This window comes from Pipistrellus hanaki, assembly GCF_964339955.1.
Source record: "Pipistrellus hanaki genome assembly, chromosome: 11".
In the NCBI taxonomy this organism is placed as follows: Eukaryota; Metazoa; Chordata; class Mammalia; order Chiroptera; family Vespertilionidae; genus Pipistrellus; species Pipistrellus hanaki.
In genome coordinates, this window is record NC_140513.1 from 24,853,555 (window position 1) to 24,880,781 (window position 27,227).

General features: G+C 47.1%; 3 protein-coding genes and 1 long non-coding RNA gene across 11 annotated transcripts in view; 1 reads left to right on the top strand and 3 right to left on the bottom strand.

Moving 5' to 3' along the window:
* The first annotated feature begins 2,258 nt into the window (after nt 1–2,258).
* EXOSC3 (exosome component 3) lies at nt 2,259–7,044 on the top strand. The gene is made up of 4 exons (XM_084898790.1): nt 2,259–2,801; nt 3,869–4,018; nt 5,032–5,183; nt 6,618–7,044. Exons 1-4 carry the CDS (start codon nt 2,466–2,468, stop codon nt 6,817–6,819), a joined length of 840 nt encoding a protein of 279 aa, XP_084754916.1. The 5' UTR covers nt 2,259–2,465; the 3' UTR covers nt 6,820–7,044.
* LOC311630068 lies at nt 4,193–5,025 on the bottom strand. Its single transcript, XR_014796308.1, has 2 exons — nt 4,816–5,025; nt 4,193–4,611 (listed from the first exon to the last, which is right to left on the bottom strand). It is a non-coding gene; the product is annotated as an uncharacterized lncRNA (long non-coding RNA).
* Nucleotides 7,045–7,177: 133 nt separating the features above from the next.
* TRMT10B (tRNA methyltransferase 10B) lies at nt 7,178–19,605 on the bottom strand. 6 transcript variants are annotated; one of them, XM_084898783.1, is made up of 10 exons: nt 19,538–19,605; nt 17,665–17,799; nt 15,023–15,202; nt 14,352–14,475; nt 13,341–13,465; nt 12,354–12,506; nt 11,232–11,310; nt 10,741–10,808; nt 9,674–9,797; nt 7,178–9,129 (listed from the first exon to the last, which is right to left on the bottom strand). In XM_084898783.1, exons 3-10 carry the CDS (start codon nt 15,188–15,190, stop codon nt 9,023–9,025), a joined length of 948 nt encoding a protein of 315 aa, XP_084754909.1. In that variant the 5' UTR covers nt 15,191–15,202; nt 17,665–17,799; nt 19,538–19,605; the 3' UTR covers nt 7,178–9,022. The 6 variants fall into 6 exon arrangements, with proteins under 6 accessions (XP_084754909.1, XP_084754911.1, XP_084754907.1 ...); XM_084898785.1 differs by having other exon boundaries at nt 14,361–14,475; nt 15,023–15,207; nt 19,538–19,604; XM_084898781.1 differs by having other exon boundaries at nt 15,023–15,207; nt 19,538–19,604.
* A 2,690-nt stretch (nt 19,606–22,295) lies between these two features.
* FRMPD1 (FERM and PDZ domain containing 1) overlaps nt 22,296–27,227 on the bottom strand; it is a 62,245-nt gene continuing 57,313 nt past the window's right edge. For all 3 annotated transcript variants that reach the window (XM_084898693.1, XM_084898694.1, XM_084898695.1), the window contains exons 15-16: nt 25,949–26,734; nt 22,296–24,771 (exon numbers count right to left, since the gene is read on the bottom strand). In XM_084898693.1, the coding sequence (XP_084754819.1) occupies nt 22,409–24,771; nt 25,949–26,734 (3,149 nt within the window). In that variant the 3' untranslated portion in view covers nt 22,296–22,408. The remainder of the gene's footprint in view (nt 24,772–25,948; nt 26,735–27,227) is intronic.

Genomic DNA, 27,227 nt, shown 5'->3' on the forward strand with positions numbered 1-27,227 from the left:
AAGGGATAGAGAGTTAGAAACATCGATGAGAGAGAGTCATCAATCAGCTGACTTGCACACCCCCTACTGGGGATATGCCTCTTGCACACCCCCTACTGGGGATATGCCCGCAACCAAGGTACAGGCCCTTGACGGGAATCGAACCTGGGTCCCTTCAGTCCCCAAGCCGATGCTCTATCCACTGAGCCAAACCGGTTCCGGCAACATACAACATTTAAACAAAGAATTTATTTCAAATCACAGTCTATATAGATGAACTTCTATGTAACACTATTTTAAAAAAATATATATTGTTAATTGATTTGAGAGAGGAGAGGGAAAGAGAGAAAAAAATCCAAGATGAGAGAGAATCATTGATCGTCTACCTCCTGCACACCCCACACTGGGGATCAAGCCTGCAACTCAGGCAGATGCCCTAACCAGGAATCGAACCATGATCTTCTAGTTCATTGGTTGATGCTCAACCACTGAGCCACGCTGGCTAGGCTATGAAACACTATTTTGAAAGAAAAAAAAATTTTCAACCTAAGTTTCTGATATTAGTTCATGAGAAATGCCTAAAACATCCTCTGAACTCTTTGACCATGGTGCTCTTTTAGATCACAAGTAAGTCAACAATTAGTGAAGGTTTCCCTTAGGCCCAGGTATCCCATGTCCTGGATACACCCAACACTTAGGATCTATCTCATCAGGCAAGCAGGAAGCAAATTTATTTACTTTTTTTCCCTACCCAATGACTGGATGTTTGTTTGTGTGTTTTTTTTTTGTTGTTGTTTTTTTTAAACTACTTCCCAACTGATGTCTTCTAATGCAATATGCATTTTTTTTTTTTTTTTTACTCAGGCTTTTATATTTAAGAGCAGCAGATTCACTCCTGATGTCTTTGACATCATTGCTTCTGTCCATCACATAGAATTCTTTGTTAGGAACCAGACTGACAAAATGAGAGAGGTGATTGGACATGGCATGAAAGGCTGAAATGATAGCTATGTCCCAGGCATCTTCTGGATTGAAGCTATACACCTTGAGCTTTTTTAAATGGTCATATGTAATATTATTAGCTTAGGAAATAGCAAGTGCAAACTCCATCGCCTTTTCTCAAGCAGGGAGGTCAGACTTTCTCCAGTTCACATAGACCTGCAAGGAAGCACACAGTCAGAAGCAGAATGTCTGTTCATCACAATACAGCCAATAACACACAGGCCTAAAGAAATAGGCATTAATGAAAAAAATCTAAGAGTAAATGGGCAAAAATAAACTTTCCAAATGGATATCTTGATTAAGTCCAGTGGGTTGTGAACCTGGAACTCTGGCTTAGCATTAGCTTAGGGCACATACCTGGGTTGCAGGTTTGACCCCTGGTGGGGACATGCAGGGGAGGCAACTAATGGATGTTTCTCTTTGATATCTTTCTCTCTCCTTACCTCCCTCCCTCCCCCCCCCCCCCATATCCTCAGATGAGGATTAAAAAAAAAAAAAAAAAGATGGGAAAATATAGTGTGCCCCAGAGAAAGTAGCATCAAGGGTTTAACTGCAGTTACCGATTTTCCCAAGCATGTAGAAATGTGCACATGATATGTGTATATTTGTAGAAAACAAGTCTAGGGAGAAATACACACCAAAAGGTTAACATCCTTTTATCAGGTGTTACCTATTTTGTGCCAGACCCTAGATCAGTGTTTTTCAACCTTTTTTGGGCAAAGGCACATTTGTTTCATGAAAAAAATCACGAGGCACACCACCATTAGAAAATGTTAAAAAATTTAACTCTGTGCCTATATTGACTATTATAAAGTAATTCTCTTGAATAGGAATCAAATAAACACAAAGAAAGTATTTTATAATTACTTTATTATGAAATATTAAGTAAACAAAATAGTGAAAAATTATAAAATTCTTGTCTTGTCTGCACCTACTGCACACCAGGGAACAGCGGTTGAAAAACGCTGCCCTAGATTGCAAATAATAAGAACTACCTACCTGACAGCCTAGCAAGGGAGGCAAATGGGTATAAACCAAATACGTTTTATTTTATTTTTATTCTTCTCTGTGTGAATAGACTAGAGAATAGTGTGAATAGATGGCTTCTCCAGCAACAACCAAAAAGGCTTTATTTTGGAAAAAGAAAATATTTTCACTCCCGAGGGTAATGTCAGAAAGAAGGGCCAGCTCCGGAAACCCTCCTTCTCAGTTCACGTTGTTCTCACGGAACCTTTGGCGCAAGCGTCTAGTATTCAACGGGCGACCCGAGGCACCGGAAGTAGAGGCTCCGGGACCCACTCGAGTCGAGTGCTGCTACCCACCGGCGGCCGACTGCGGGGACCCGGCAGCCCACGGGAACCACGCTTCATCGGCTTAGGCTCGGGTCGGACAGCTACTGCCGGAAACGGAGAGCCTTCGGCGGGCTGCCGATTGGACGCCGCGCCGGAAGTGGGAACCGGAAACGGTGTTTGGTGCCGCCCGGTATGGCCCAGGCGGCGGCGGCGGCGGCGGCGGCTGCAGCTGTGCCCCTCGCGGGCGGCAGGGCGCGGGCGGCGCGCGCCGTGCTGGACCAGGTGGTGCTGCCGGGTGAGGAGCTGCTGCTGCCCGAGCAGGAGGATGCTGAGGGCCTGGGGGGCGCCGGGGAGCGGCCGCTGCGCCTCAATGCCGGCGTGCGCTCCCGGGTGCGCGTGGTGTGCGGCCCGGGCCTGCGGCGCTGCGGCGACCGCCTGCTGGTCACCAAGTGCGGCCGCCTCCGGCACAAGGAGCCCGGCGGCGGCGGCGGCGGCGGCGTTTACTGGGTGGACTCGCAGCAGAAACGGGTGAGTGGGACCCCGGAGGGGTGGGTCGGCCATGAGAGAAGTAGCCCCGCTCTGGGAAGACTCCTTGGAAGAGGCAGGGAGGAGGGCCCAGGAGCCCTCCTGTTAAAGTTAGCCCAGAGCCACTATGTCTGTGCCCACTTAGTCTACCTTAGAGGGATTGTGGCAAACTGGAACGTGGTCGGAGAAGGATGACCCAGAGAGAAAGGAGTGTGGAAATCTTGGCATATCCTATATATTAAAAGAGTAATATGCAAATTGACCAAATGGTGGAACTACTGGTTGCTATGATGTGCACTGACCACCAGGGGGCAGACGCTCAATACAGGAGCTGCCCCCTGGTGGTCTGTGCTCCTACAGGAGGGAGTGCCGCTCAGCCAGAAGCCCTTAGCTGGACTCATGGCTGGTGAGCACAGCAGTGGTGGCAGAATCCTCTCCAGCCTCGGAGGCAGTGCTAAGGATGTCTGACTGATGGCGTAGGTCTGCTTCCGGGAATGGGCCTAACCCATCAGATATCTCCTGGACTGCAAGAGGGCACAAGCTGGGCTAAGGGGACACCCTCCCCCCCCCCCCTTCCCAGCACACAAATTTTGTGCACTGGGCCTCTAGTAAGGGATAAGGACTGTGAGACATGGTAATTGTCTTCAAAATCCTAAAGATCAGGGATAACCAGGTTTATCTTTAGGGGTCCCAAAGGGTAGAACCAGGTTCAGTGAGTGGATGTCTCAGGGAGTTAAGTTTCTCTTAGAATAAGTAAGAACTTTTCATAGAGGGAAAATTGTCTAACATTGAAATGGCCTTCCTGATACAGAAGAGGTATGGAACCAGCTCAAATGAACAGACTATCAGAAGCTGTAAACCTGAGAGTTGTATGATGTGATTGTTTTTCCTTTACTGAAAGTGGTATATGACCAAGTTTATTGTAAGATTTGTATTAATTTGTAAATTAGGTTTCAAAATATTTCCTAAATTCCTCCAATGACAAACGTTAGTAACCAGTAAGGACTTGCTGAAGATACCTTCCAAGATTGTCATTTATGGTTTTTCTCTCACTCTGATTTCTTTTGTAGTATGTCCCAGTGAAAGGAGACCATGTGATTGGCATAGTGACAGCTAAATCTGGAGATATATTTAAAGTTGATGTTGGAGGGAGCGAGCCAGCATCTTTGTCTTACTTGGCATTTGAAGGTGCAACTAAAAGAAACAGACCAAATGTGCAGGTAACGATAGGTAACTTTGGTTTCAAAAGAAGAAAAACATCCAAATATTCTTAATGCCACCAGAATTGTCTCCAAAGTATGATTATTTTCCCAGTTTTATAGGTTGGCTCTGAGCATCTGAGTGATCACTCTAGGCTAGTGGTTGGCAAACTCTAGTCAACAGAGCCAAATATCAACAATTAGCATATTATCCTTTTATTAGTATAATCACCAACTTAACAGATAAACAAGTTCACTCTCAGTGTCTTTAGTTTCATAATTTTGAAATTCAACTTTGAAATTTTAAAATCTTGCATGGAGAAGTGTCATTGAATTGCCATTGTTCCATTTTGCTTTAAATAACATGCATGCCAGAAGTTTCTTCTATCCATCTATCTTCTGTAATTCCCTAGAGCAGAGCTACCTACTAGCACTTTCTGTGATGATGCTAATGCTTTACTTCCACAAGGATTAGTGTGGTAGCCCCTAGCCACACAGGCCTGTTGAACATTTGAAATATGGCTAATGCAACTAAGGAACTGAATTTTAATTAATTCAAAAGTGAGTTAAAATTACTACTTGTGGGCAAATGGCTACCACATTGGACAGTGTAGCTCTAGAGCACATGTGTCAAACACAAGGCCCGTGGGCCAAATCCAGCCCGCCAGGCCTTGCAACGTGGCCCGCACTGTGCTGTCATCACTGCACTCCGCTGTCAGTTTATGACATTGTCAGTTTATGACTGTTCAGTAAACCATTCGGCCCTCGATTTAGGCTGGATTTTAGATTTTGGCCCCTTCTCTGATTGAGTTCGACACCCCTAGAGGGTATTTGTATTTTGGCTCTTAGATGGCTCCAGTCTCGAGATTTCCTGGTGGGTTAAGGGGGAGGGTACGTGTGTTAATGCTGTTTAAGTGGCTGCAAGTCCTGGCATGTAGTCAGTCCCTTATCTACAGAACTGTAGGTGGTTGGCTTTGCTGTCTGTGGGAAAGAACAATTATAAAATGGTTACTATTTTTAAATTATCATTGTAGGTCGGAGATCTCATTTATGGACAATTTGTGGTTGCTAATAAAGATATGGAACCAGAGATGGTTTGTATTGACAGCTGTGGACGAGCCAACGGAATGGGTGTGATTGGACAGGATGGTCTACTTTTTAAAGTGACTTTGGGCTTAATTAGAAAGTAAGTCCTAATGCTTTCTGTCTTCCTAGTCTTTCATAATTATATCTTCTTGGAAAGCCAACTGATCTTTGGGATTTGGATTCTTCGTAACAGCATCAGAATTTCCTCAGAGTTAAAAAAATCATTATCCATTTAAGCATACTTTTAAGCATTTAGTCCCATTGTTCTTGGTGGTCTAGTTTCTATGTTGATATGGAGTCTGGGCTGCTCTCCCGGGTTTCTTATAGCTGATATACTCAGCTCAAATATAAAAACTGGCCTTTCCGCCCTGGCCACGCAGCTCAGCTGGTAGGGCGTCATCCCCTACACCAAAAGGTTGTGGGTCTGATTCCTGGTCAAGACACACACCTAGGTTATAGGTTCGATTCTCTGTCGGGTGCTTAAGGGAGGCAGCTGATTGGTGTTTCTCTCTCTTCCTTTCTAAAAATCAGTAAAAACATATCCTTGTGTTTGGGTTTTTTAAGATTAAACACATAAAAACTGGCCTTTCCCCCCACATCACTTTAATACAGATGCAATTTGTACAAAATCACCAAATTTATCTAATGATGGGAGCAGTGCAGGAAGGCTAATATGATCCTTGAGCTTATGCAGACATATTCACAGAAGACTTCTGCTAACTGATCTGGTAGATTTAATAGTTCTCAGCCTCAGCAGCTCAGTTGGTTGGATCATCACCTCATATGTCAAAAGGTGGCTGGTTCAATTCCTGGTCAGGGAACATACTCAGGTTGTGGATTCAGTCCACACTCAGGGTGCATGCGGGAGGCAACCAATCAATGTTTCTCTCACATTGATGTTTCTCTCCCTAAAAATCAATTTAAAAGAAAGTTTCTTTCTATTAGGTGTTTACACCTTTACCTACCCTAAGCTGTGCCCTGTTAAAGGGTTTTACTTGTAGATCCCGAAGTTCAGAGCTCTCTTGATTGACTCTGCTACTTATTCCGCAGGTTTGGAGAATTAGTTCAGGTCGTTAGAGAAGCATGTTATTAATCAAGCAGCACCCTTGTGGTTGGAAAGAGTTAACACTTCTCTCCAGGTAGTGAATTTAATACCAGGGATTAACTTACATGGTCAGGAAAGTAAGTTTAAGATGTTCTTTTAGCACTGTAAATAATTTTTAAAAGCTATGGTTTTAAAGTCTAGAATTAAGGTGCTCTGACAATGTAGGGGAAGAAGTTTACGTTTCTGGTAAAGTTGGTGATACAGGGAGTTTGATTTCTTTGTTGAGACTAGCCCACCTGGGCCTGATACACTCGGTGTAAATCTTCTTAGAAGAAAGGGGCAGTAAATGTTGTCATGTGCCTTGTGCTGGGAATGATGTCAGTGGCTTTTATAACTATGGAGAACTGCCTAGAAAAGGAGTCCTAAAGGAAAGTCAGTCACACTCTACCACTTCATTAAAACTTCATTTTCTTTCCTTTTCCTCACCAGGCTGCTAGCTCCAGACTGTGAAATCCTACAGGAAGTGGGAAAACTGTACCCATTGGAAATAGTGTTTGGAATGAATGGGAGAATATGGGTGAAGGCAAAAACCATTCAGCAGACCTTAATTTTGGCAAACATTTTAGAAGCTTGTGAACATATGACAGCAGATCAAAGAAAACAAATCTTCTCCAGGTTGGCAGAAAGTTGATCTATGGATTTTTTTATAGGTGAGCTAAGAGACTGGATTCCCTGGGGGAAATTTTTCAGGCGAACCTCTCCCCACTAATCTTCAGAAGATAAAATACTGTCTTATGTGAGTCTTAAAATATTTTTATAAACAAGTCACTGGTTGCCACTCATGTTCTTGTGGATGAGAAAAATAATTATAAAATAGTATTTTTGGTTCTTTTATAATAAAGTTTACTAAAAGTAAGTATTATGATTTATTTGGTGTTAATTTCCTTAATTTTGCTGGAAGCATTAAAATAACACTTATTTTCTGATAATAGTAAAACATGTTCACTGTATGAAGAAGCAAACAAAAATCACTTGTAATCCTATTATGTAGTGGTATGTAACAGGTAACAATTATCATAAGCTTACAAATCAAGTATTGTTCCAAGTGTTTTATTTGGATGGACTTACTTATTCTTAGTAACTGCAAAAGACAACCTCCTAGTGCAAGAAACTGAGGCTTCACTTGGCTGACATTCTCAACCACTATATGTGAATGTATGTTTTTCAAATTGGAATTATCATATTTTATATACTAGTTTATAATAGACTTTGTCCACTTCAAACATTTAAATATATTTATTTTATAATTGCTATTAAAAATTCCATAGTTATATAATGTTTCATTTTCATGTTATAGGATATTTTGAATATGTCCAGTTTTTGTTTTTTTAATGACAGCCTCTGTGCCCTTTTTTAAAAATATATATTTTATTTTTTTACAGAGAGGGATAGAAAGTTAGAAACATCGATTAGCTGCCTGTTGCACACTGGGGATGTGCCTGCAACCAAGGTACATGCCCTTGACCAGAATCAAACCTGGGACCTTTCAGTCCGCAGGCTGACGCTTTATCCACTGAGCCAAACCAGTTTTGGCTGTCCAGTTTTTTTTTGTGTTATAAAAAACACTATGATGAGGATCTCTAAATATAAGTTCATCCAAATCTTATTTTGCTAAGGGTCATTTCCTAGAAGCCAAACAAAAAACTATCTACCTAGGTTTTGGAAAAATTATAGATGTTTGTGATAGAGTTGGAGAGGAAATTCTGTGTTTTTTGGCATTTTGAGGCCAAAAGGAAGCCAGACAGATGATCTAGGACAATGTTTCTTTGGTCAGAGACCTCCCCCTGAGGCCTCTTCATGCAGGTCCCTCCTGGATGACAGAGATTTATAGAACATGTTGATAAAGATATTCCTAAATATGTTCATAGTTCCTGAGGGATTAAATTGTGAAAGGGAGGAGATAGAACCCAGAGGTAACCTTTTGGTTCTTTTGAAATATAGATTACATTTTTTTCAATTTGCTAGCAGCTTAGACATAAAGAAATAATTGACCAACATAAACTGGCCATAGTAACTGAAGCAACTGTATCTAAGTAGGACATGAGAAAAAGAATCACTGAGATTTGCATAATAAGAGGTTCTCTAACATGCTTGTGTGAGATGCAGTGTGTTTTCTGGCTATTTTCAAGTTAGACTTATCAGTACTGTTTTTGCTTTTCAATTTGAACTAATAATTACAAATATATGTGAAAACTCTAGTTTGTACAAGGCTCAGAGGGATACAAAAATACTCCCACAGATTGTCCTGTGGGAAGGCTACAGTTAGGAAGAGAGAAGCCTTCCACAGCCATACTCGGCACAGGGGAGACAAGGTAGGAGCCACAGGGGGGGAAATTGCTCTGGGGGCTTACAGAGGTTAGGACAGGCTGATCCTGAAAAGCACACGTACTGCATATTACTGAGTTAGGGAAAATCAGCATGATCAGAGCAAGATGGACAAAGTCATAAACTTTATGATGCCACTTTAGTGAAATTAAGCTCTTGATATCATAATATTTAATTATTTAAGCTACCTCTAAAGAATAGATTTTTCACAAACAGATGTAGAAAAATAAATTAACACACCCAAAGCCATGTAGTTTAAGGGCTAATTCCTTATTATGTAAACTTTTTACTTAGTCAAGATATACTGGGCACTTCCTGAGCTAGGCACTATAGGAGATACAAGAGAGCAAAAATGTGGTCCCTGTGATTAGTAACATCCTAATGAAGAGCTGAGATGTCAAGTAAAGGCATGTGTAAAGGCATGTGTGCCATCACCACCTTTGCTCTACTCTTTGGTCAAGGCCCTTTCAGCAACTTCACCTCCTGCAGGTGCAGCCTTAGGCTGTCCATCATTCCACTGAGTTCTGAAGAACATAGCCTTTTCTGGAAGAAACTCCTTTCTTCAATGCTTCAGGCCAGTTTTGAGTCTCAAAGTAAGTGGACAGGATATCAAATACTGTAAGATAGAGAGAAAACACAGTGACCACACACTGAAAAAAGAACTAGTAAATGACTAATGAAAAGGGTGTTCTTGAATATTCAACAAACCTACTCTGTACCACACCTGGGGAGACAAAGGCAAAGCTACAGGCCCTGCTTGCCCATAAGCACTGCCTACACTGAGAGATGTAGGCATATAAGTGGACAATGCTGCAGCAGAGAGGAACACAATACAGTGGGGACACAAAGGAAGGGTCCTGACGTGGCCTGGGACAGGGAGGAGCAACCAAAATGGTTGTGAATTGAATCCTGAATTCACTGGTCAATCATGGGATAAGGCAGGGCATTCTAGGTCAAGGCAACAATTTCAACTGCATTTAACATAGATCGGAATTAGGAAGAAAATTAAAAATAGCTCTGAGAAGCCAGAATACATGTCACAAAGTGCATGCAATAAAATACAAGCATATCAGTCATGGGGGGAAGCTACATCAAGGCCATTCATACTTAGGCATCAGAACTAATTCACACATATTAAGTGTGGGCCATGTGAGCTGTACCTTGATTGATGGCCAATATCTCTGAATGATAGTTCTTCCCATTCTGGCGTCTGATCATGTATTCCTGGATTGGCAAGCGGGCTGTCTTGACAGAGTGTTCTCGGGCCTTTTGAAATGTCACCTTCTGTAAATCAGTTAAATATTTTTCTTTTAAAAATAATACATGAAAATATTTTCATGCATAGCAAACTGTGAGAATCCCCATTTATCACCCCAATTTCCATCTGTAATTATAATTAATGATGGTAAGTGTAGTAAAAATAAGGAGCCTGTTATTAACCATGTCACCCCAACAAATTCAATAAAAAGTAATAAAATAATTTTTAAAAGGTAAAGTGAAAAAAAAGAAAAGTAGCCTGCAGATAATTAAGAGTTCTGCAGATGAGGAGGAGTATTTGTCCCAAGTAAGAAATAGCTTGTGGAGCAACGCCTCACTTATTTGGGGACACTGGGGGACAAGGATTGGAGGGAGACTTACTCCCTGTATTCTTTTTTATACATTTTAACTCTTATGTTATTCTTTATTATCTATGCAATGCTAATTAGTAAAATAAAAAAAATTATCAAAAATATTTATATAATAGAAACACATTGAAAAACTCCCATTATTCCAATACAATTCCAATTCAATAAAAGAAATCTGGACAAGTACTATTGAGATTGAGCTTATAATACTTACATCAGCAGGGAAGATGGACTAAGAAGGAGCAAACTACTCTCTCACCAAGAACATAGAGCTAGTAAGAATGCTGAGGCAATACTTCCTTGGTCAAGATCAGAGCTATCCTTACAGAAATGAAGAGAGAGAGGAGCTCCACAGTGGCTATTGATGTAATTAGCAAACACTCCGTGTCCTGGTCCTGGGTTCTGTCAGGAAAGCACTGCTGACATTGCTGAGGAGGAGAGGAAACTTCCCAAGAGGGAGGGCCAACTCGGGCAGAATAGACTCCTCCTTATATTCCCTTAGTGTTTCTAGGCCTTTGGGTAAGATTATTACAGGCTAGGTGCCTCTAAAAGTAAGAACCATTTTTCAGAATACAGTTTTTCAGCCAAAAATGTACACTTGCCTTCTGAATGCTTTCATCCACAAGTCCACCAAGGATGTAAACTTTGTTTAGATCAACATCTTCAAGAGCTAATGAAGAAATGAAGGCTAATGAGATAAAATCTGTATAATTTCTAAATCCAAAGAAAGAAAAAGGAAAGAATGATAAAAGTAGGAATTTCATGAAATAGAAAACAAAGATAGATTTTCTAATCCTCTAGAAAAAACAAATAGATAAACCTTTGGAATATCTTATCGAAGGTAAAAAGGTAGTAGACTCAAATCAACATTAGGATTCAGGAAGGAGACAAAATTAAAATTACAAAGGAATGTGAAATAGAAGAGAATATGAAGGCCAACTTAATATCAATAAACTTGAAAATTATGTGACATAGATGATTTCCTAAAATAGATGATATATATCTAATTGATCCAAAAGGGTCAATGGAGGGAGCTGACCAGGGAAACTAGCTCGATACAATGCTACATGAATCTATGTAGTCAAGAACATACCATGTTCAGAGTCAGGAGTCAGGTACACAAGGGTTTCCAGGGGGAATACACTAAAGCAGTCTTCTTCTGTTATGTCTAGCTGAAAAATACAAATAATCAGTGCACTGTGAACTAGGTTAAGACAGCCCATGGTGCAGCAACTAGTTTACTGGATATGTAGTTTCTCTCAGGCATGGCTCTAGGTGCACCAAGGGGCTATATGTCTGACAACCTGCTCTTAGAAAGTGCTCAACTGGGGAGGGGACATAGAAAGGCACAGGCATGCATCCCTACGAAATGAGGCAGAAAGTATACGGGCCCTAACAGACACACAGGGAGCATACTCCAGGACTACGGGTGAGGGAGCGACACCCCCAGAGACAACCTTGTAGCGAAGGGAATGCTGGAACTGGGCTGCTGAAAAGAGGTGAGACTGAGTCGTACAACAGAACGAAGCACTCAAAGTGGCGGGAATCATTCTAAGAAAGGCATGAGCAAGGGACTACGTGGCCCTGAGAGTGGGTCTCTAGTGCACGTACAGGAATCATCAAACGCGTACAGAAGAAAGCAAGGCTGGAAATGGCTGCACTACGGAAGGGACTGTTAAGACAGTGACAGCAACCACAGCTGATTGTGCAGCACTGCATGGGGCAATCGTCACACTCACCGCCTCCCTGGACCTCCCTGGGAAAGGCCACACTGCCCATTCTCAGCGACACAAGGGCATGTTCAGTGGCATTTCTTAGGAACTGATCTGGATTCTTGCCTGTGTGTCATTCGCTACATGTATGAGATCCCACTGAAAGAGCTGAAAAGCAATTGGTATTCCCTAAAACTCATCTTAAATCCATATTACTTCCATAAGGATTCTTTCTCTTCCTCCAAAGAAAAGACTCATGGCATTTCCCCTGGAATACAGTCTAGCATACCATTATAGGACACAAAATACAGTCCTACATACATTTTGCCAACATGGTAGAATGAAGGAAAAATTTAAATATAAGAACTGATGAGCGGTTCTTAAAAAAAAAATTTAGATTGTTATAATGAAAACAAGTAATTTCTCAAAATATGAAAAAGTTAAAAAAATCCCACAACCTATTTATAGGTGACAATTCAAATAATACGCAAAATGAGGCTTACTAGGTAACTCGAAAACCCATCATTCATCCTCAAACACTCTTCATACAGGGGACTGTCCGTTGTGAATCCAGTGAGGCAGATCCAAAATGGCCTGTCAGCTTTCCTATTGGAACCATACAGCCTGCGGATCTGGCCAGCCAGCCTGCTTAGTTCCTTCAAAGAAACAAGAACAACTTAGGGTGGAAACATGCCCTCTCTTTCTAAATTCATTGTCAATAAATGGTTACTCAGTAAGTCCACTGAGTGCCTCTCTGGAAAATCTCATGAACTAGAACGACCCCCTTCACTCCGGAAGTGAGTACATGCTTGTGTGAGTACGCATCACACCCCTGGCGTCACCGTAGATGGGTGGTGGCTGACACAACACCTTTCCCAGGAGGGCTGAAGGCCGGCAGCCAACCTTCCGCGGCCCCTCCACCAAGCCAGCAGGCCAGAAGGCCCCCCCATAAGTCTGGCAATGAGGGGAGGAGGAGGGGTTAAGACGGGGAACTGCACGATGGCAGGGTGCCAAGGGCAGCTCGGCATCTGGTGTCCATTCCTACTGCGTCTGGCCCAGTGACTGTTGCCTCCTCTCCCGACCCTAAAGGTTTTTAATTTAAGAACCTTTGGGCCCCAATTAGCCCAGCCCTGATCAGCCCTGATCGCCAGCCAGGCCTAGGGCCCCACCCATGCACAAATTTCGTGCACTGGCCTCTAGTGTGACTAATAAATTTCTATCCATCTTATTTGTTCAGGGTTGAGTGCCTTGTGCTCAGCCATCCCCAGAACTCCAGAACCTGTAGGGTGATCATTAAAACACATACATTGCAGGAAGACATGCCACCAGGTTATCTCCACAGAACCAGGCAAAAACTCCTCTCCCCAGTAGAAGGTCAAAGATTTTGTCTCTGGAAAACTAAAACTGAAAGGCTGTAACTTGACTATGGGACATTATGAACACAGAGGCAAAGGGTTGATCAGGAATTTGGAAGCTAGTGGATGTTTTACCTTCTTAGACATGTGGTGGGTCATACTTAAATCGATACAGAGTCTTGGTCCTGAGTGTTTGGCTTCCAAAAGTTTCTCCTTGGTTAAGGATCTCAGGAAACGTTTGCTGTGCTGGGGGTAGATGCCTAGAATGGAAATATCAGAAAAAATATGTAAGTGGGAAAACAGAGGAATAATATTCAGTATGAAACAAATCTCCCCAGCCAGGCGAGTACTATTTGCACAGGAAGGAAAACTAGAAACTTGGAAGTTTGTGCCAGATATTCATTCATCAGGCAGTTTAGGTATAGCAGAGGGGTGATGACTGTGGGCTCTGGAGCACTCTGCTGGGTCTAAATCTAAGTTCAGTTTGTTCCTTTATTACTCATTATCAGCTTAAGCATGTTATTTAATTCCTCTGAGCCTCAGTCTTTTTACCTTCAAAATGGGGATAATAAGAGACCTACCCTTTAGGGTAATCCAGGTAAAATTCTTAGCACTGAATCTAGCACATAGCTGTTGGTATCATTCCTTCTACTTCTGAGCTTATAAACACACTAGAGGCCTAATGCACGAAGATTCTTGCAAGAATGGGCTTCCTTCCCCTGACGGCCTGCACCACCTTTGCTCTGACCTGGAGCCACCTTTCTGCCTTCCCAGGCTGCTCAGAGGCCCTGAGTGGCTGGGGTGGTGCAGAACGCCTGCGTCCCACCCCCCGCTGCTCAGCGTACATATGCAAATTAACCCATCATCTTTGTTGGGCTAATTTGCATACTCAATCCTGATTGGCTGATGGGTATCGCTAAGGTATGGTCAATGTGCATCTTTCTCTTTTATTAGTGTAGAAGATATGTACGCTATATAGTTTGCATCTGAAAGGCAGGCTTCAGTTTTGTTCTCTTTGATACTTTGATGCCCAACAAAATAGGACTATAGGTCTCACCTCCTAGATGTTTGTTTTTACTTAAAAACAGTATTACTATTTTTCTAGGAACATACAGATACCAGTCTGCAAATAAATATACCACCAACCTGACTTACTGTTATCTGAATTTTCTATACGATTGGCTTTTCTTCTTTCTTTTTCTTGCTTTCTTTTGCTCTTCTTTGCTGCAACTATCTTTTCCCAGTGTCTCTGTTTTCTTTGCACATTTTTCTTAGGTTATCCAGAAAACAAAATTGTTTGAAAGCTTCATAAGCACCAAAAAGGAAAATGAATATTAGAAACAGTTACTTTAAAAAAAAAATTTAGATATAAAGTTAGGAGAGAAAAAGGATGTTAGATTTAACAACAGAAATGGACTGGATTGTGTTTAGCCCTGACTGGTTTGGCTCAGGGGATAGAGCGTCGGCCTATGGACTGAAGGGTTCCGGTTGAGGGCATGTGCCTTGGTTGTGGGCACATCCCCAGTGCAGGAGGCAGCTGATCAATGTTTCTCTCTCATCAATGTTTCTAGCTCTCTATCCCATTCCCTTCCTCTCTGTAAAAGGTCAATAAAAATATATATATATTTTAAAAATGGACTGGATTGTGTTTAGAGAAAACCTCTTGATCTGAAGCCTTAAACCAGAGAGCAGGGAATTCAACCCTTGGAATACACCAAACTCACTCCCAGTCTTCTTGTTACCAGTATCTACCCTTAGAAGAGGGGTCTCTGGGACCTTCCATCATCTCACTGCCCATGGCCACCCACTGCACTCACCGAGCACCAGGGGGCACTGCCTGTGGGCAGGGCCTCCCTCTCCTGAGGCTCACATTCCACATCGATCTGTAGAAGCTGGAAGCTTTCAGAGATGCCATCTTCGTCCGTGTCCTCTGGGAGGACGTCTGGCTCCTGCAGCACGTGTGACTCTTCCAGGCTCCAGTCCATGTGCTTAGGCCTCTGTCCTTTCACCGAGATTAGAAAAGGCACAGTTATGTGAGACATTACATTACTGCACTGACAGAGGTGCTCCCCTGTATCCAAGTGACAGTCAGCGTTACTGTTACTGAAGAAGTGCAGAAAACACTAACATAGGCTTATTGAAAGTATGCGTGTCTTCCAGAGAAATGAGTCAGCACAGAAACGGTGCAGTAGTAAGGGAGCCAGATCCACTTCTCAGAAGACAAGCACCATCCTGACACCTCCCAGCACGCGGTGACTCTCTGCTGCAGTGACACAGAAAACCGAGTCATGTATCATGCTCTCTGAAATCCACTCATACGTTGAGGGTGGGTCAGAGATGACAAAAGCAACCTCCTTTCTGTTTCAGTTTATTTTCAAAATAAACCACTCCTTTAGGATGCAAAGCAAATGTTCACTGAGTACTTACTATATGCAAAGTCCTGTACAGCCTAGGAGGATGAAGAGGAGTAAAAAAATATGGCAAAGAGTGGCTCCAAACCAACCAAGACTCCATCTGGGTTGCTGCTGGTGATCTATCAAAATTTGTTTTTCCAAATTACCTATTCATCCCCCCATCTCAGTCCAGTATCATTGCAACAGAAAGCCACAGTCACCGTGAGAATGTTTAGTATCCTTCAGAAGTGCTAAGGTAGAAAAATATAGAGAACCATTATAATAGCACTCCTAATGAAAGTCACAATATCAAAGTGGTATTCACTCTCCCTGAGATGAGTAAAAAATGCTCTAATCTCCAACTGTCACAAAGAACAGTATGACCCTTGCTCGTGGCTGCTCCTGAGTCCAGTGTGCTACCATCAACTTAGAAAAAGTGTTACCTTTGAACGAGTAAATCTATGTATTATGACCCACATGGTAAAAATATTTTTATGATAAAAAGTAATGATCCTCCCCGCAACCAAGGTACATGCCCTTGACAGGAATTGAACCTGGAACCTTTGAGTCCACAGACCAACGCTCTATCCACTGAGCCAAACCGGTTTTGGCTAGAGGCAACTCTTGTTAACCAGGCGTTTTTAGTTCTGGTGATTAGCCCCTTAACCTGAAATCACATGCTTACATCATTACTTCTTGATTCCCAATTTGTAGCTGAGAAAATCAACTCCGAATTTTATCAATTCCCTATGAAACACTAGAATTCAAATACTGAAATTAACCCTTTGCCCTGGCCAGTGTGGCTCATTGGAGCATTGTCCTTTGCACCGAAGGGTTTTGGGTTCACTTCTTGGTCACAGCATATTCCCAGGTTGCAGGCAACTGGTAGATATGTCTGTCTCCCTCCCTCTCCCTTCTTCTCTCTCTGAAGTCAAAAGAAAAATATCCTTGGGTGAAGATTTAAAAACAAAATTAACCCCTTTTATTTTTTGTTTCTGTTATCTTGATCTCCAAAAATTTTTTTGAGCCCTATTTACAGTAAAGATTTTTACGATTTGAAATTGGTGTTCAATTCCCTGCCTAAGCTAGAGTTTACTTTTGCTTAAAACTCTGTTCTTTAATAGTCAGTACGTAGTTTAGTGTATGTATATATGCCATTGACTGTGTCACAATGAGTTTATGGTATACAAAAAATGTAATAGTGTACATAATATTCTAGAGAAATTGGGAAAATACCAAGTTATTCTTAAACATTTCAGAAGCACTGCGCTGTTCACATAGGGATAGCGATGTTAGTTATAAATGTCTTTTTTAACAGAAGATATCCAGCCTTCCTGGTTTGGCTCAGTGGATAGAGCATCGGCCCGCAGACTGAAGGATCCCGGATTCGACTCTGGTCAAGGGCACATGCCAGGGTTGTGGACTAGATCCCCAGTAGAGGATGTGCAGGAGGCAGCCAATCAATGATTCTCTCTCGTCATTGATGTTCCTATCGCTCTCTCCCTAAGATACCTAGCTCCCTTCAGATGACTGAACAAACTTTGTATGCCAACCATGAGTGCCATCTGTACTTTTCTTCACTTAGGCATTCAGAAGAGAACAAATGAAAACTTTTAAACTAAACTGGCCCAATACTTAACTTCATTATATTAGGCAGTGTTTCCCAAACTTCTCTCATGATGAGAATCACCTGGTGGAGTTGTTAAACTACTAGTGCTCTAAGACAGAGCACTAGTTAAGTATACAATTTTACCTATATGTTCCCAAAAATTCTAGTTTAGCACTTGTTAGTTGGGATTCAGGAATCTGTATTTTAACAACTCCACCAGGTGATTCTCATCATGAGAGAAGTTTGGGAAACACTGTATTAGGGGAAGAAAACCAATTTGTTAAATGAATGCTAGTTTGTTAACAGCCATGTGATCTCTTCCTCCTCTGAATTCCACAGTATTTTGCATTCTTATCTGTGTCTGTCCATTAATTTAGTCAATAAATATTCTTTGGGGCTCAATCTTCCTCTCCCTCCCTCTCCTAAATCAATAAAAATATATTTAAAAGAGACACACCTCAGAACAAAAGATTCACACAGGATGATTGGTAAAAAATTAAAATAAATAAATATTCATTCAGCTCCTCCTCTGTGTCAGGACCTTCAGGGGAATGACTGGGAGGCAGTGAATGTCCTCACTGGAGAAGTCTGTCTGAGGAGAAAAGAGAGATGGGGTTGAAGTAGCGGGAGGGGCTGCAGTTTCCCATTGCTGTTTTAAAATTGGAAGGTTAATGCTCATCTTCTTTCTCCTACCAAACTGAATTCTTTTTCAGAAGGAACCATGTAACTACATCTACCTACACACTGAAAAGTTCAAAAGATCTTTGAACAGTGGTGTTTAAATAAATACTTGCTGGATAAACAGAGTTTTACTACCACTGCCTCCATTTCCTTCTTTCCTAGCCCACTCTCTGTATCTCTGACCTCCCTAAATTCCCACAGTCCCTGGGAATGCTTTCCAGACCAGGAACTTGGGCGACAGTGATCTTGAAAATCAAATGAAGGCAACTCCAACCGCTACCAGGAGAGCCTGTAACACAGCGGACTGGGGACAGGGACCACATCCTTTCCATCTCTGTAGCCTCACTAGCTATCACAGGCTTGGCGCAGAATGGAAGCTCAGTGAATAGTGAGTCGAAGCTTACCACCTAATGATCACTGACGCACAGATCTATCAATCCATTGAGACATTATCTATGCCCACATATAGTATTTCATTTCTTCATTTTAAAAAGTGTCTTCTGAGCCTCATTACAGGTCCAGTTCTGGGTACTGAGGTTACTCAGTTAATTACTCATTTAACAAATAGTTAAGCACTTGACTTAATAGCACTTGCCTAGGATTTGGGGTTGATACTCATCCTGTCTTCACCGGGCTGCAAAGACCTGACTCAGCCTGTATGACAGCTGGTCTGCCTGATTCCCCACCAGATCACAAACACTTCCAGAGAAGACCAGATGAAGAATTCACATGCACACCCCCAGCACTCAATATGGAGCCTTGCAAAATAAAAGCCTCCTACAGGATTGAGAATCATCACTCTTCTGCTCAGAACCATTCTGGATCTCCATTTCACTTACAGTAAACAGCCAAAATCTTTACAATGGTCCGTACTGATCATTAAGGTGTACTTACCCCGTCTACTGTCCTCCGCCATCGGATCTAAACATACCAAGGATATTCCCACCCCAGGGCCTTTGCACTTGCTCTTCTCTCTACCGCCAAGATCCTTCCTCTAGTCTAGATAATTATATAACTACATTCCTCACTTCATTCAGATTTCCACCATCCAACGTGGCATATATTTTACTTAGTTTTCTGTGGGAACTTCCCCATTCTTACCATGTAACCAAGGGTTCCGTTTGCTTTGTTCACTGTTGTATCCTCTATGCCTAGAAAGGGGCTTGGTACATAATAGAGGCTCAATAAATACTAGCTAGCTGAATTAATAAATCCACTTTTTCAATCACCAGGTTCCTTGAGAGAAGTATCCTCAGTGCTGGCCTGCCCCACCCACCCACCTTTATCTCTGAGTTTTCTAACTCAAGTCCCACCTGATGAGCATATCCCTGAGCACTCAGTGAAGGACCAATCTCTGTTGGCATGCTCCTCTCGCTTTCTCAATCTAAATTTCAGTCCACAGAAGCTGCTCCATGCCTCCGGCATCTTCAGCGACAGAACACTTAGACCCCAGGCCCCAAAGAACCCCGCCTGGCCCAAGGCTGCGGGTGCGAGGGGAGGCAGGAAGGGAAAGCACCGAGGCGTGGAACTCCAGGCCACACACCTGTTAAACACTGTTTCCCCGGCGTCTTCCCTGTCCGCGAACGCGGCAGCAGTCAGGGACCAGACCCCCAGACCCTATCCCGTCCCACCACCAGCCCCGGGCTTACCTGAACCCATTACCTCGGGCAGCGGCAGGGCATGTCAGGCCCCGCCTCCCAGACCACTTCCGGTTCCTGCTCCCTTCGAACGGTATTCTGGGAGTTGTAGTTTTCGGCCTTGCAGCTCGGTGTTCAGGGGCGTGAGCGGCGGTTTGGGCTTCCCAGCCTCACCCAGGCAATAGGGAGCCAGTCCTGCCAAAAGTGTTACTGCGCCTCTCTGAGCCTGTTTCCCGGACTGATATGTGAGATTATAATCCCAGCAGCTTGAGGACCGGCAGGGCTGCTGCAGGTGATCAGGAGCTTTAATGTTATCAAAGATTGGACATTGAGAAATTGGGCTGAAACCAGACGTAAACCACCTCTCACCTCACAGCCTAGGGGCTTTGCCCTTCTCTGAGTTTTCCCACAACCAGAAAGGCCAGGAGCTGACCCAGCCCTTCCCTGAGCACATATTCCCCTTCAACGGTGCCTGTCTGCCTAGGCTCACAAGAGAGATATCTGGACCTGACCAGATAAGGAGTCAGTGGGGAAACTGAGACTCGGAGATCTGAAGTGACTTGCCCACCCCTTGTCCTGATAAAAACTCTCCTCCAGTCCTAGGGGTCTCACCCTTTCAGAGAGACCCTACCATGAATGAGCTGGAAATGTCTCCCACCCAAGAAACCACAGCCCTGTTGGATTCTATTACCGCTCTGGACTTTTATTTCCTCAGCAACTCTCACCACATCCCAAGCCATGCTCCAATCCAGCCTTTATCTGGGACTGGAGCGATTTTTAAATGCTGACTAAACATCCCTCCCTCCTCTCAAAAGGCTTTTTCTAAAACCTAACCCTAATGTCTCTTCTCTACCTAGAAGCTGGACCATGCAATTTGTGAATGGGTAGGGTCCCTAGGCCTGGCTGGTGATTAGGGCCAATCTGTGGGGTGATCAGTGGAGTGATCATGGGCCCCCTCGCTGGCACCCACCTTGGCTGGCCAGGGGCCTATGGGCTGGGGACAGCTCCTGCATTGAGCGTCTGCCCCCTGGTGGTCAGTGTGCGTCATAGTGACCAGTTGTTCTATAGTTTGGTCAATTTGCATATTAGGCTTTCATTATATAGGATGTCTACTTTAGGGTGTTGTGTGGATAAGAAAGTGTTTTCAGGGCATCTGGTACATTGTGGACCCTCACTAAATGGAGATGAGCATTTCCTTTTGTCAGTGTGGAAACTGAGATCCAAACAAGTAATAACACTGCCAGGATTCAAGGCCGGACTGAGCTGAAGTCCTGGGCTCCTTCTCTGAACTTGTGAACATACAGACGGTGTTCACGGAAACAAGTTAGGTGGCTCTTTACAGCTTCCTGCTGGTAAAAGCATTCAGGTCCTTCTTAACATTTATCATTTTTTATTATTTCGGTGTCCTATTGTTCCTGTTTTTCATTGCCATGAGATCACTTCAAATCTGTGTTTTGGGAGCCTCGTTTAAATTTAATTCCAAGTATTCTGTGAAAAGAAACAGGCCCCTAACAAAAGAAATGACTTTCCTGGCACAAGTACTGGTTAACTGTTCACTAGTTAACAAGTAACTGGTAACAGGGGATGGGAAGGATGTATTTCCTCTTCTCCCAAGGTATTGCTTTCCTTCTGATTGGGGAGCGCTAGGGTGGGCGATTAAACACCTACAAATGTGCTCCTGCTCTTGCTGGGTGAAGGAGAGGAATTGGGGAGCCCTAGAGGAGATGACCCACGGAGGCAGCACTGAGCTCACACTGACCAGGAGCACCAGAGGGGCAAAGGGGCCCCTCGGGTGAACTCTAGTCGACCAAGGTGCGTTTGGCCTGGACTGAGAAGCCAGGGGAAAATGGTTCCCACGATAGGTGGAAATCAGTTTTCCTGGAGTCAGAAAACAAACGCAGGAAAGGATTTCAGACTAGGAGGAGCAGCCACAAAGCTGGGCGTTCATTACCTCCAGAGTATTTACTAGATTTACTTAATGTCTGCCCTACAGAGCAGGCACTATTAGTGTCCCCCATCTACAGAAGGGAAAACCAAAGCAATGAGAGGAGAAATGGCTTGTCCAAGGTCCCACCAAGATTAACTGGGACTGACTGGCTCAACTGGGATGGGTGAGAAAGGTACTAAATTCATTCATTTTGTGCTAATATTATTCTCAAAGAGGCAAACCTAGTTCAGGGCTTCCATGTTCGCAGTTAACTATGTAAAACAAAAATAGGATGCAAGATGTAGGGCTCCTGTCCATTTCGGATCAAGCACGGAGCACACCTGAAGAGCGAAGCGACACAGCTAAGGGACTTGCTGCCACCTAGTGGCAATCTAGGCTTCTCACAGCGAGGCCGCCAAGGTCAGCAGGCCTCCTCTTCTGGTGCAGGTGCTTGTGAAGATGGAATCTGTCCGATTCCACATGGACTCACTCCTGTTTGCGAAAGTTACTGCCAAAGAGCGTGGTATAAGAAAACTGTTTTTCTGGTGACCCTCAGCTTCCTTCCTCATCGCTGCTTCTTGGGACAGTTTGTGACTTCTCGGTCCCACACCCCAGGATATGCTCCTTTTAGGACACACACTTGACTGATGGTAATCTACTTATCTGTATGCCACAAGGTCTGGGAGCATCCGGACCAGGGAGGGACTTGTCCTATTTGTCTACAAGTATCCTGAGCTCCTCGCACACGGCCGGGCCCAGAGGAGGTAGTCAGAAAACACACGTTGCATGGATAGGAGCGAACGTTTTTTGACCCAAACTTATGACCATTCTGCCCGACTCAGACCGAGGTGAAGCAGCCGTTTATTTAAATACTCTGAATAGTAAACATCTGAGAGGGTGGGTGGAGGGACACGGAAGAGGCTTCCCGGGAAGCATCCAGGGCAGGGCAGGGGGATTCACAGGGCGGTGGACGCCCGGAACCTCTGGGTCAAACAGAACACGGCGGCGGTGAGGGCCGTGCACTGGCGGGCCAGGAGCTTCACGCTCAGGTCGTGGTAGCCTCTCTCGCAGGCCAGCTGGGCGGCCTCCACGAACCGGTGGTAGGTGTGCACCACGTCCCTGAGGCTGCCGGCGGCCTCCCGGTGCTGGGCGGAGCAGCGGCTGCAGTCCGTGAGCTGGAAGCACAGGCCGGCCAGCTGGACCAGGTGCGGGAAGGTGTCGCGCACGGCGCCCTGCATCTCCTCGGGGGACTGGTCCATCCTGATCACGTGCTGGCAGCTGGACAGGAGCTTCTGGGAGCCCGTGCAGAGGTGGCTCCGGCTCTCGGAGAAGTGCCAGGTGCACTTCTCTGGGGGGTGCTTGTCCCCGTGCCCCCAGGAAGCTTCTAAAATGTCCTGCAATTCCAGCAAGCTCTCGGAGAGGCGGAGGAAGCCCTCGGGAGTGCTGGCGGGGGCGGCTTTCAACCGGGTCAGAGCCCTGGAGCAGTACTCCGGCCAGACGCGGCGGCGGCTGCTCCTGGACAGGGGCTCCGCGCTGCAGCTGTGGGCCCGGGCCGGCCTCCGGGGCAGGGCCAGCCCGCTCCCCGCAGAGGGCGGCGAGGTGAGGGGGGCGGCGGGGTGTGCTTCCGAGTCCCTGTCTCCCTCCTCCGACTCCGGCTGCAGGCCACGGAAGCAGGTGGCGTAGGAGAGCTGGCAGCTGCACTGCTCCATGCCAATCCCGGGGGCCACCGTCTCATTCACCCCCGCAAACCCCAGGGAGGTGGCCGTCCTGAGACCGGCAGGAACTCTAGGGAGGCTCTCCGGGGAAGAGCACAGGAAAGCCTTCTCCGCCGGGAGGCAGATGCTCGGGGTTTTGTCTCTGCTGTCTGACAGCGAACACTGGTGTGAACCTTCTCCTCGGGGGCATGGGAGCGGGTGCAGCGGAGAAGGCCCGGGGGTGAAACAGACCTGCTGAGGGGTGTCCCCGGGGCCGGTGTCTTCCCCCATCACATGGTTAAGCGGCTCCGCTGTGCCCTCCTCCAGAGGGCAGGCTGACGGCACGGTCTGGTTCTCAGGCAGGAGATCCGGGTCTGCGTCCAGCGCTGCCAATATTTCTTGTTCTGGGGCCTGGCAGGCGTGGCCTGGGGCTTCTCTGCTCTGCCCTTGGAGTTCGGTGGGGGAGTGTGCTGGGGTCACAGGCGTCTCCGAGGGGAGGGGGGCCGTTATCCCACCCTCGGGAACACTGACACCGACCGTCTGCAGAACAGCGCTCGGCCCGTCACCCGCAGGGTCCCCCGGATCCTCCCCGGGCCCGTCAGGACCCACGCTGGTGCCATTTCTGCCTGTAACGTCTCCATTGCGTTCCAGCGCCCGTGGTCCCCGGTGCTCTTCCTTTACCGGGAAAGAAGCCGTCTTCTCTCCCGAATGTATTCCACATTCGCCACGTCCAGGCCCGTCTCCCAGAGGGAGCAAAGGCTCAGTGTCTTGGGGGGCCGTCTCTTGCGTAGGATTTGTCAACAGAGGTCCCAACCCTGTTCCCAACAGGACGCCTCCCGGCTCCGGTGTGTCTCCTGGAGAGACAGGGGGCGGCCCCGGGCTGCTGGCCGGGCAGGCTCCGCCTGAGTCCGGCTCCGAGTTGGACAGGGGGCCGGTGCTGCCCTCAGGCTCCGCGGAGAGTTCTCCGGGGGCACTGCCCTCCGGGTCTTGAGACGCAGGTAGAGTTTGGGAAGACTCTGTCCGAGCAGCATCTGGGCCAGGTGAACCGGGGCCGGGACAGTTAGGGGTGCTTGCTGGGCCGCTGGCACCCGCGGCAGGCGCAGGGGCGCCCCCAGAGTTCTCTCTGGGACCCGGGTCAATCCGGAGGCGGATGGCGGAGATGGAAGACACCCGAGAGTCGATGACCGACTTGGTTTCCATGGTTTCCGGCTCCATCTCCATGGCCCGGGAGGCCGGGTTTTTGCTCTTGGCCTCCCTCAGGGGGCCCAGCAGCCCCAGGGCCTTGGTCTCCAGCAGGCCAGGCTCCCCTTGCACGTCCTGCAGCGAGGACACGGTCGGGGAGGGTGCCCCGAGGGCCAGGTAGGGCTCCCTGTCGTAGTAGCACACGGCGTCCACCTCCTCCAGGGAGGCGGCCGGCGCCAGCGGGAAGGAGACCTGGCAGGTGTAGTCGGTCTGCAGGAAAGACCTCCTCTTCCGCAGGGTCTTGGCGTACTTCTTGGCCCCGCCCCTCCTGCGGGCCCCTCCCCCGCGGGGCCCAGCGTTCAGGCCGTCCTCGGGGCTGCCAGAGCTGGCCTCGCTCTGTGTGCCCGAGGCACCGGGTTCCGCAGCAGAAATGGCCCCGGGCCCTGAGAAGCAAGGAAGGAAAAAGCACATAAGAAGCAGGAAAACAGCCGAAACCGGTTTGGCTCAGTGGACAGAGCGTCGGTCTGGGGATTCAAAGGTCCCAGGTTCGATTCCGGTCAAGGGCATGTACCTGGGTTGCAGGCACATTCCTGGTAGGGGGTGTGCAAGAGGCAGCTGGTCGATGTTTCTCTCTCATCAACTTTTCTAGCTCTCTGTCTCTCTCCCTTCCTCTCTGTAGAAAAATCAATAAAATATATTAAAAAAAAAAAAAAAAAAGAAGCAGGAAAACAAAGAGGCACTCAGAGCTGGGGCTCAGGACACAGGGTCACCGGGGTTCAAACCATGGCCAGGCTGCGTCCCTTTGGCCAAAGGCCGGGGGTGGGAAAGAGCCTGGCCCTTTTAAAGAATGACAGGGCCGAAACCGGTTTGGCTCAGTGGATAGATCATCGGCCTGCGGACTGGTCCCGGGTTCGATTCTGGTCAAGGGCGTGTAGCTGGGTTGCGGGCACATTCCCAATGGGGGGGTGTACAGGAGGCAGCTGATTGATGTTTCTAACTCTCCCTCTCCCTTCCTTTCCTCTCTGTAAAAAAAAACAAAAAACAAAATATATTTAAAACAAACAAACAAAACCTGTTGCTTTCTATGTAATTTCTGTCTATCTCACCGGTCTCAGCACTTCCCCACCTCCTCTGGGAAGTCCTCCCTGATTTCCACTGTTGCATGAATGCCTCCCATCCTTGTCCATCACTGCCCGCCCACAGTTCTCTGAGCCTTCCTGTGGCTCTGACTTGAAGTCATGATTCCTTTTAAAAAAAAAAAATATGTTTATTGATTTCAGAGAGGAAGGGAGAGGGAGAGAGAGATAGAAACCTCAATGACGAGGGAGCATCATTGATCGGCTGCCTCCTGCACGCCCCCTACGGGTGAATGAGCCCACAAACCAGGCATGTGCCCTGACTGGGAATCGAACTGTGACCTCCTTGTTCATAGGTCGGCGACGCTCCACCACCGAGCCACGCCAGCCGGGCGAAGTCACGATGCTTGTCCTTTAGTCCACAGACTCCCGGGCAGCCTCCTCCAAAGAGGACCACGGCCTCGCTTTCCTCATGTGTCTCTCCCCCGCCTCCCAAGCTAGGCCCCTGCCTGCCAAGCCTGCAGGCCCTCGGGGGAGGGCTCACCTGAGAGCGTGCCGGGGGGTGTGAGCTTGTCAGCGGCGTCATAGAACTCCTCGTCCGAGCTGCCCTCCTCACAGGCAGGGCCCGGGGCCTCCGGCGCGGAGCTGGGCCCGGCCCCAGGCCAGCCCTGCGGGCCCCCGCCCTGCCGGGAGGCCGCGCTGTCCGAGCTGTCACTCAGGTGCCGGGCCGGGGAGCCGCTGGAGCACAGGCTGTAGTAGTCGGGGCGGCTGCCCTCGTACAGCCCGGGGTCCAGCATGGCCGCCCCGGGGTCCGGCGCCCAGCCCAAGGTCCCGGGCGCGGGGCTCTCCGCGGGCTCCGTCTCCTGGGGCTGCGGGCTGGGGCGCTGGGCCAGGTCCAGGAGGCAGAGGAAGCCGCTGGTCTCGATCCGGCGCCTCTCCTCCTGGCTGTCACAGTCCACGACTCTGTCCGGGAAGCCCGGCGAGCCGAAGTGGAAGAAGCCGGACCTGCTGGAGGAGCAGGCGTCCAGGTCATCCTCCTCCAGGGCGTCCATGGACTCGCTGGAGCCGCTGGTCCTGCAGCCGCGGCTCTCGGTGTTGGCCGAGTCGGAGGCCTCGGACTCGGCGCTGTCGGTCGTGCTGCTGGCCCCGCAGGCGCTGGGGCCTCTCCCGGCCACCTCTCCCGGCGCGGGGCCGCCCCCGGGTGGCTGCTCCTCTTCAGCGGGCAGTCGGCCAGGGCCCGGCCGGGGCAGGTGCTGGTCCGAGAGGGGCTCCAGCACGCAGTCCACGTCGGAGGACTCCTCGGAGTCACTGCATGCCCGGGACTCGTAGCCTGCACCACAGGGGACACGCGGGGTCACAAAGCAGCCTCTGGGGACTGGCAGGTGGCCCCACGCTGCTGGGCCCCCCGGTTTCCTGATTAGAAAGCGGAGGTCCAGGAGGGCGACTGCCCCAGATCACGCTGTAGGATGGACACAGGGTCCACGGGACACACAGCATCAGGCCTCCTTCCCCACATCTATCTGGACCCCCTGAAAGAGACAGGGCCACCTCCATCCGCACGTCCGAGGGGAGCTATCTGTTCCCAGGAACTGGGGGTCGGGGTGGGGAGAGTTTCTTTGATTGGATTTCACTTTGCTGGGGCAGTATTGCCCAGGTTTCCTAAACCCCTCCCCACATCCCAGCTCTGTCCTGTCTGGGATCAAGGCGAGATGGGAATCATATTTAAAACCCAAAACAGATCCTTGACCTGATGTCCTGGGTCAAACATGTAGGGAGCAGGCCCTGGGAATCTGTATGCTAGCACCTTCCTGGGACTGCTAGGC

Coding starts and splice junctions, on each gene's coding strand:
- EXOSC3 (XM_084898790.1), top strand. CDS start 2,466: ATGGCCCAGGCGGCGGCGGCGGCGGCGGCGGCTGCAGCTGTGCCCCTC. Junction 2,802..3,868: donor TGGACTCGCAGCAGAAACGG/GTGAGTGGGACC, acceptor TTTCTTTTGTAG/TATGTCCCAGTGAAAGGAGA. Junction 4,019..5,031: donor GAAACAGACCAAATGTGCAG/GTAACGATAGGT, acceptor TTATCATTGTAG/GTCGGAGATCTCATTTATGG.
- TRMT10B (XM_084898783.1), bottom strand. CDS start 15,190: ATGGACTGGAGCCTGGAAGAGTCACACGTGCTGCAGGAGCCAGACGTC. Junction 13,466..14,351: donor TTCAGATAACAGTAAGTCAG/GTTGGTGGTATA, acceptor TTTCCATTCTAG/GCATCTACCCCCAGCACAGC. Junction 11,311..12,353: donor ATGGGTTTTCGAGTTACCTA/GTAAGCCTCATT, acceptor TGTATTTTTCAG/CTAGACATAACAGAAGAAGA.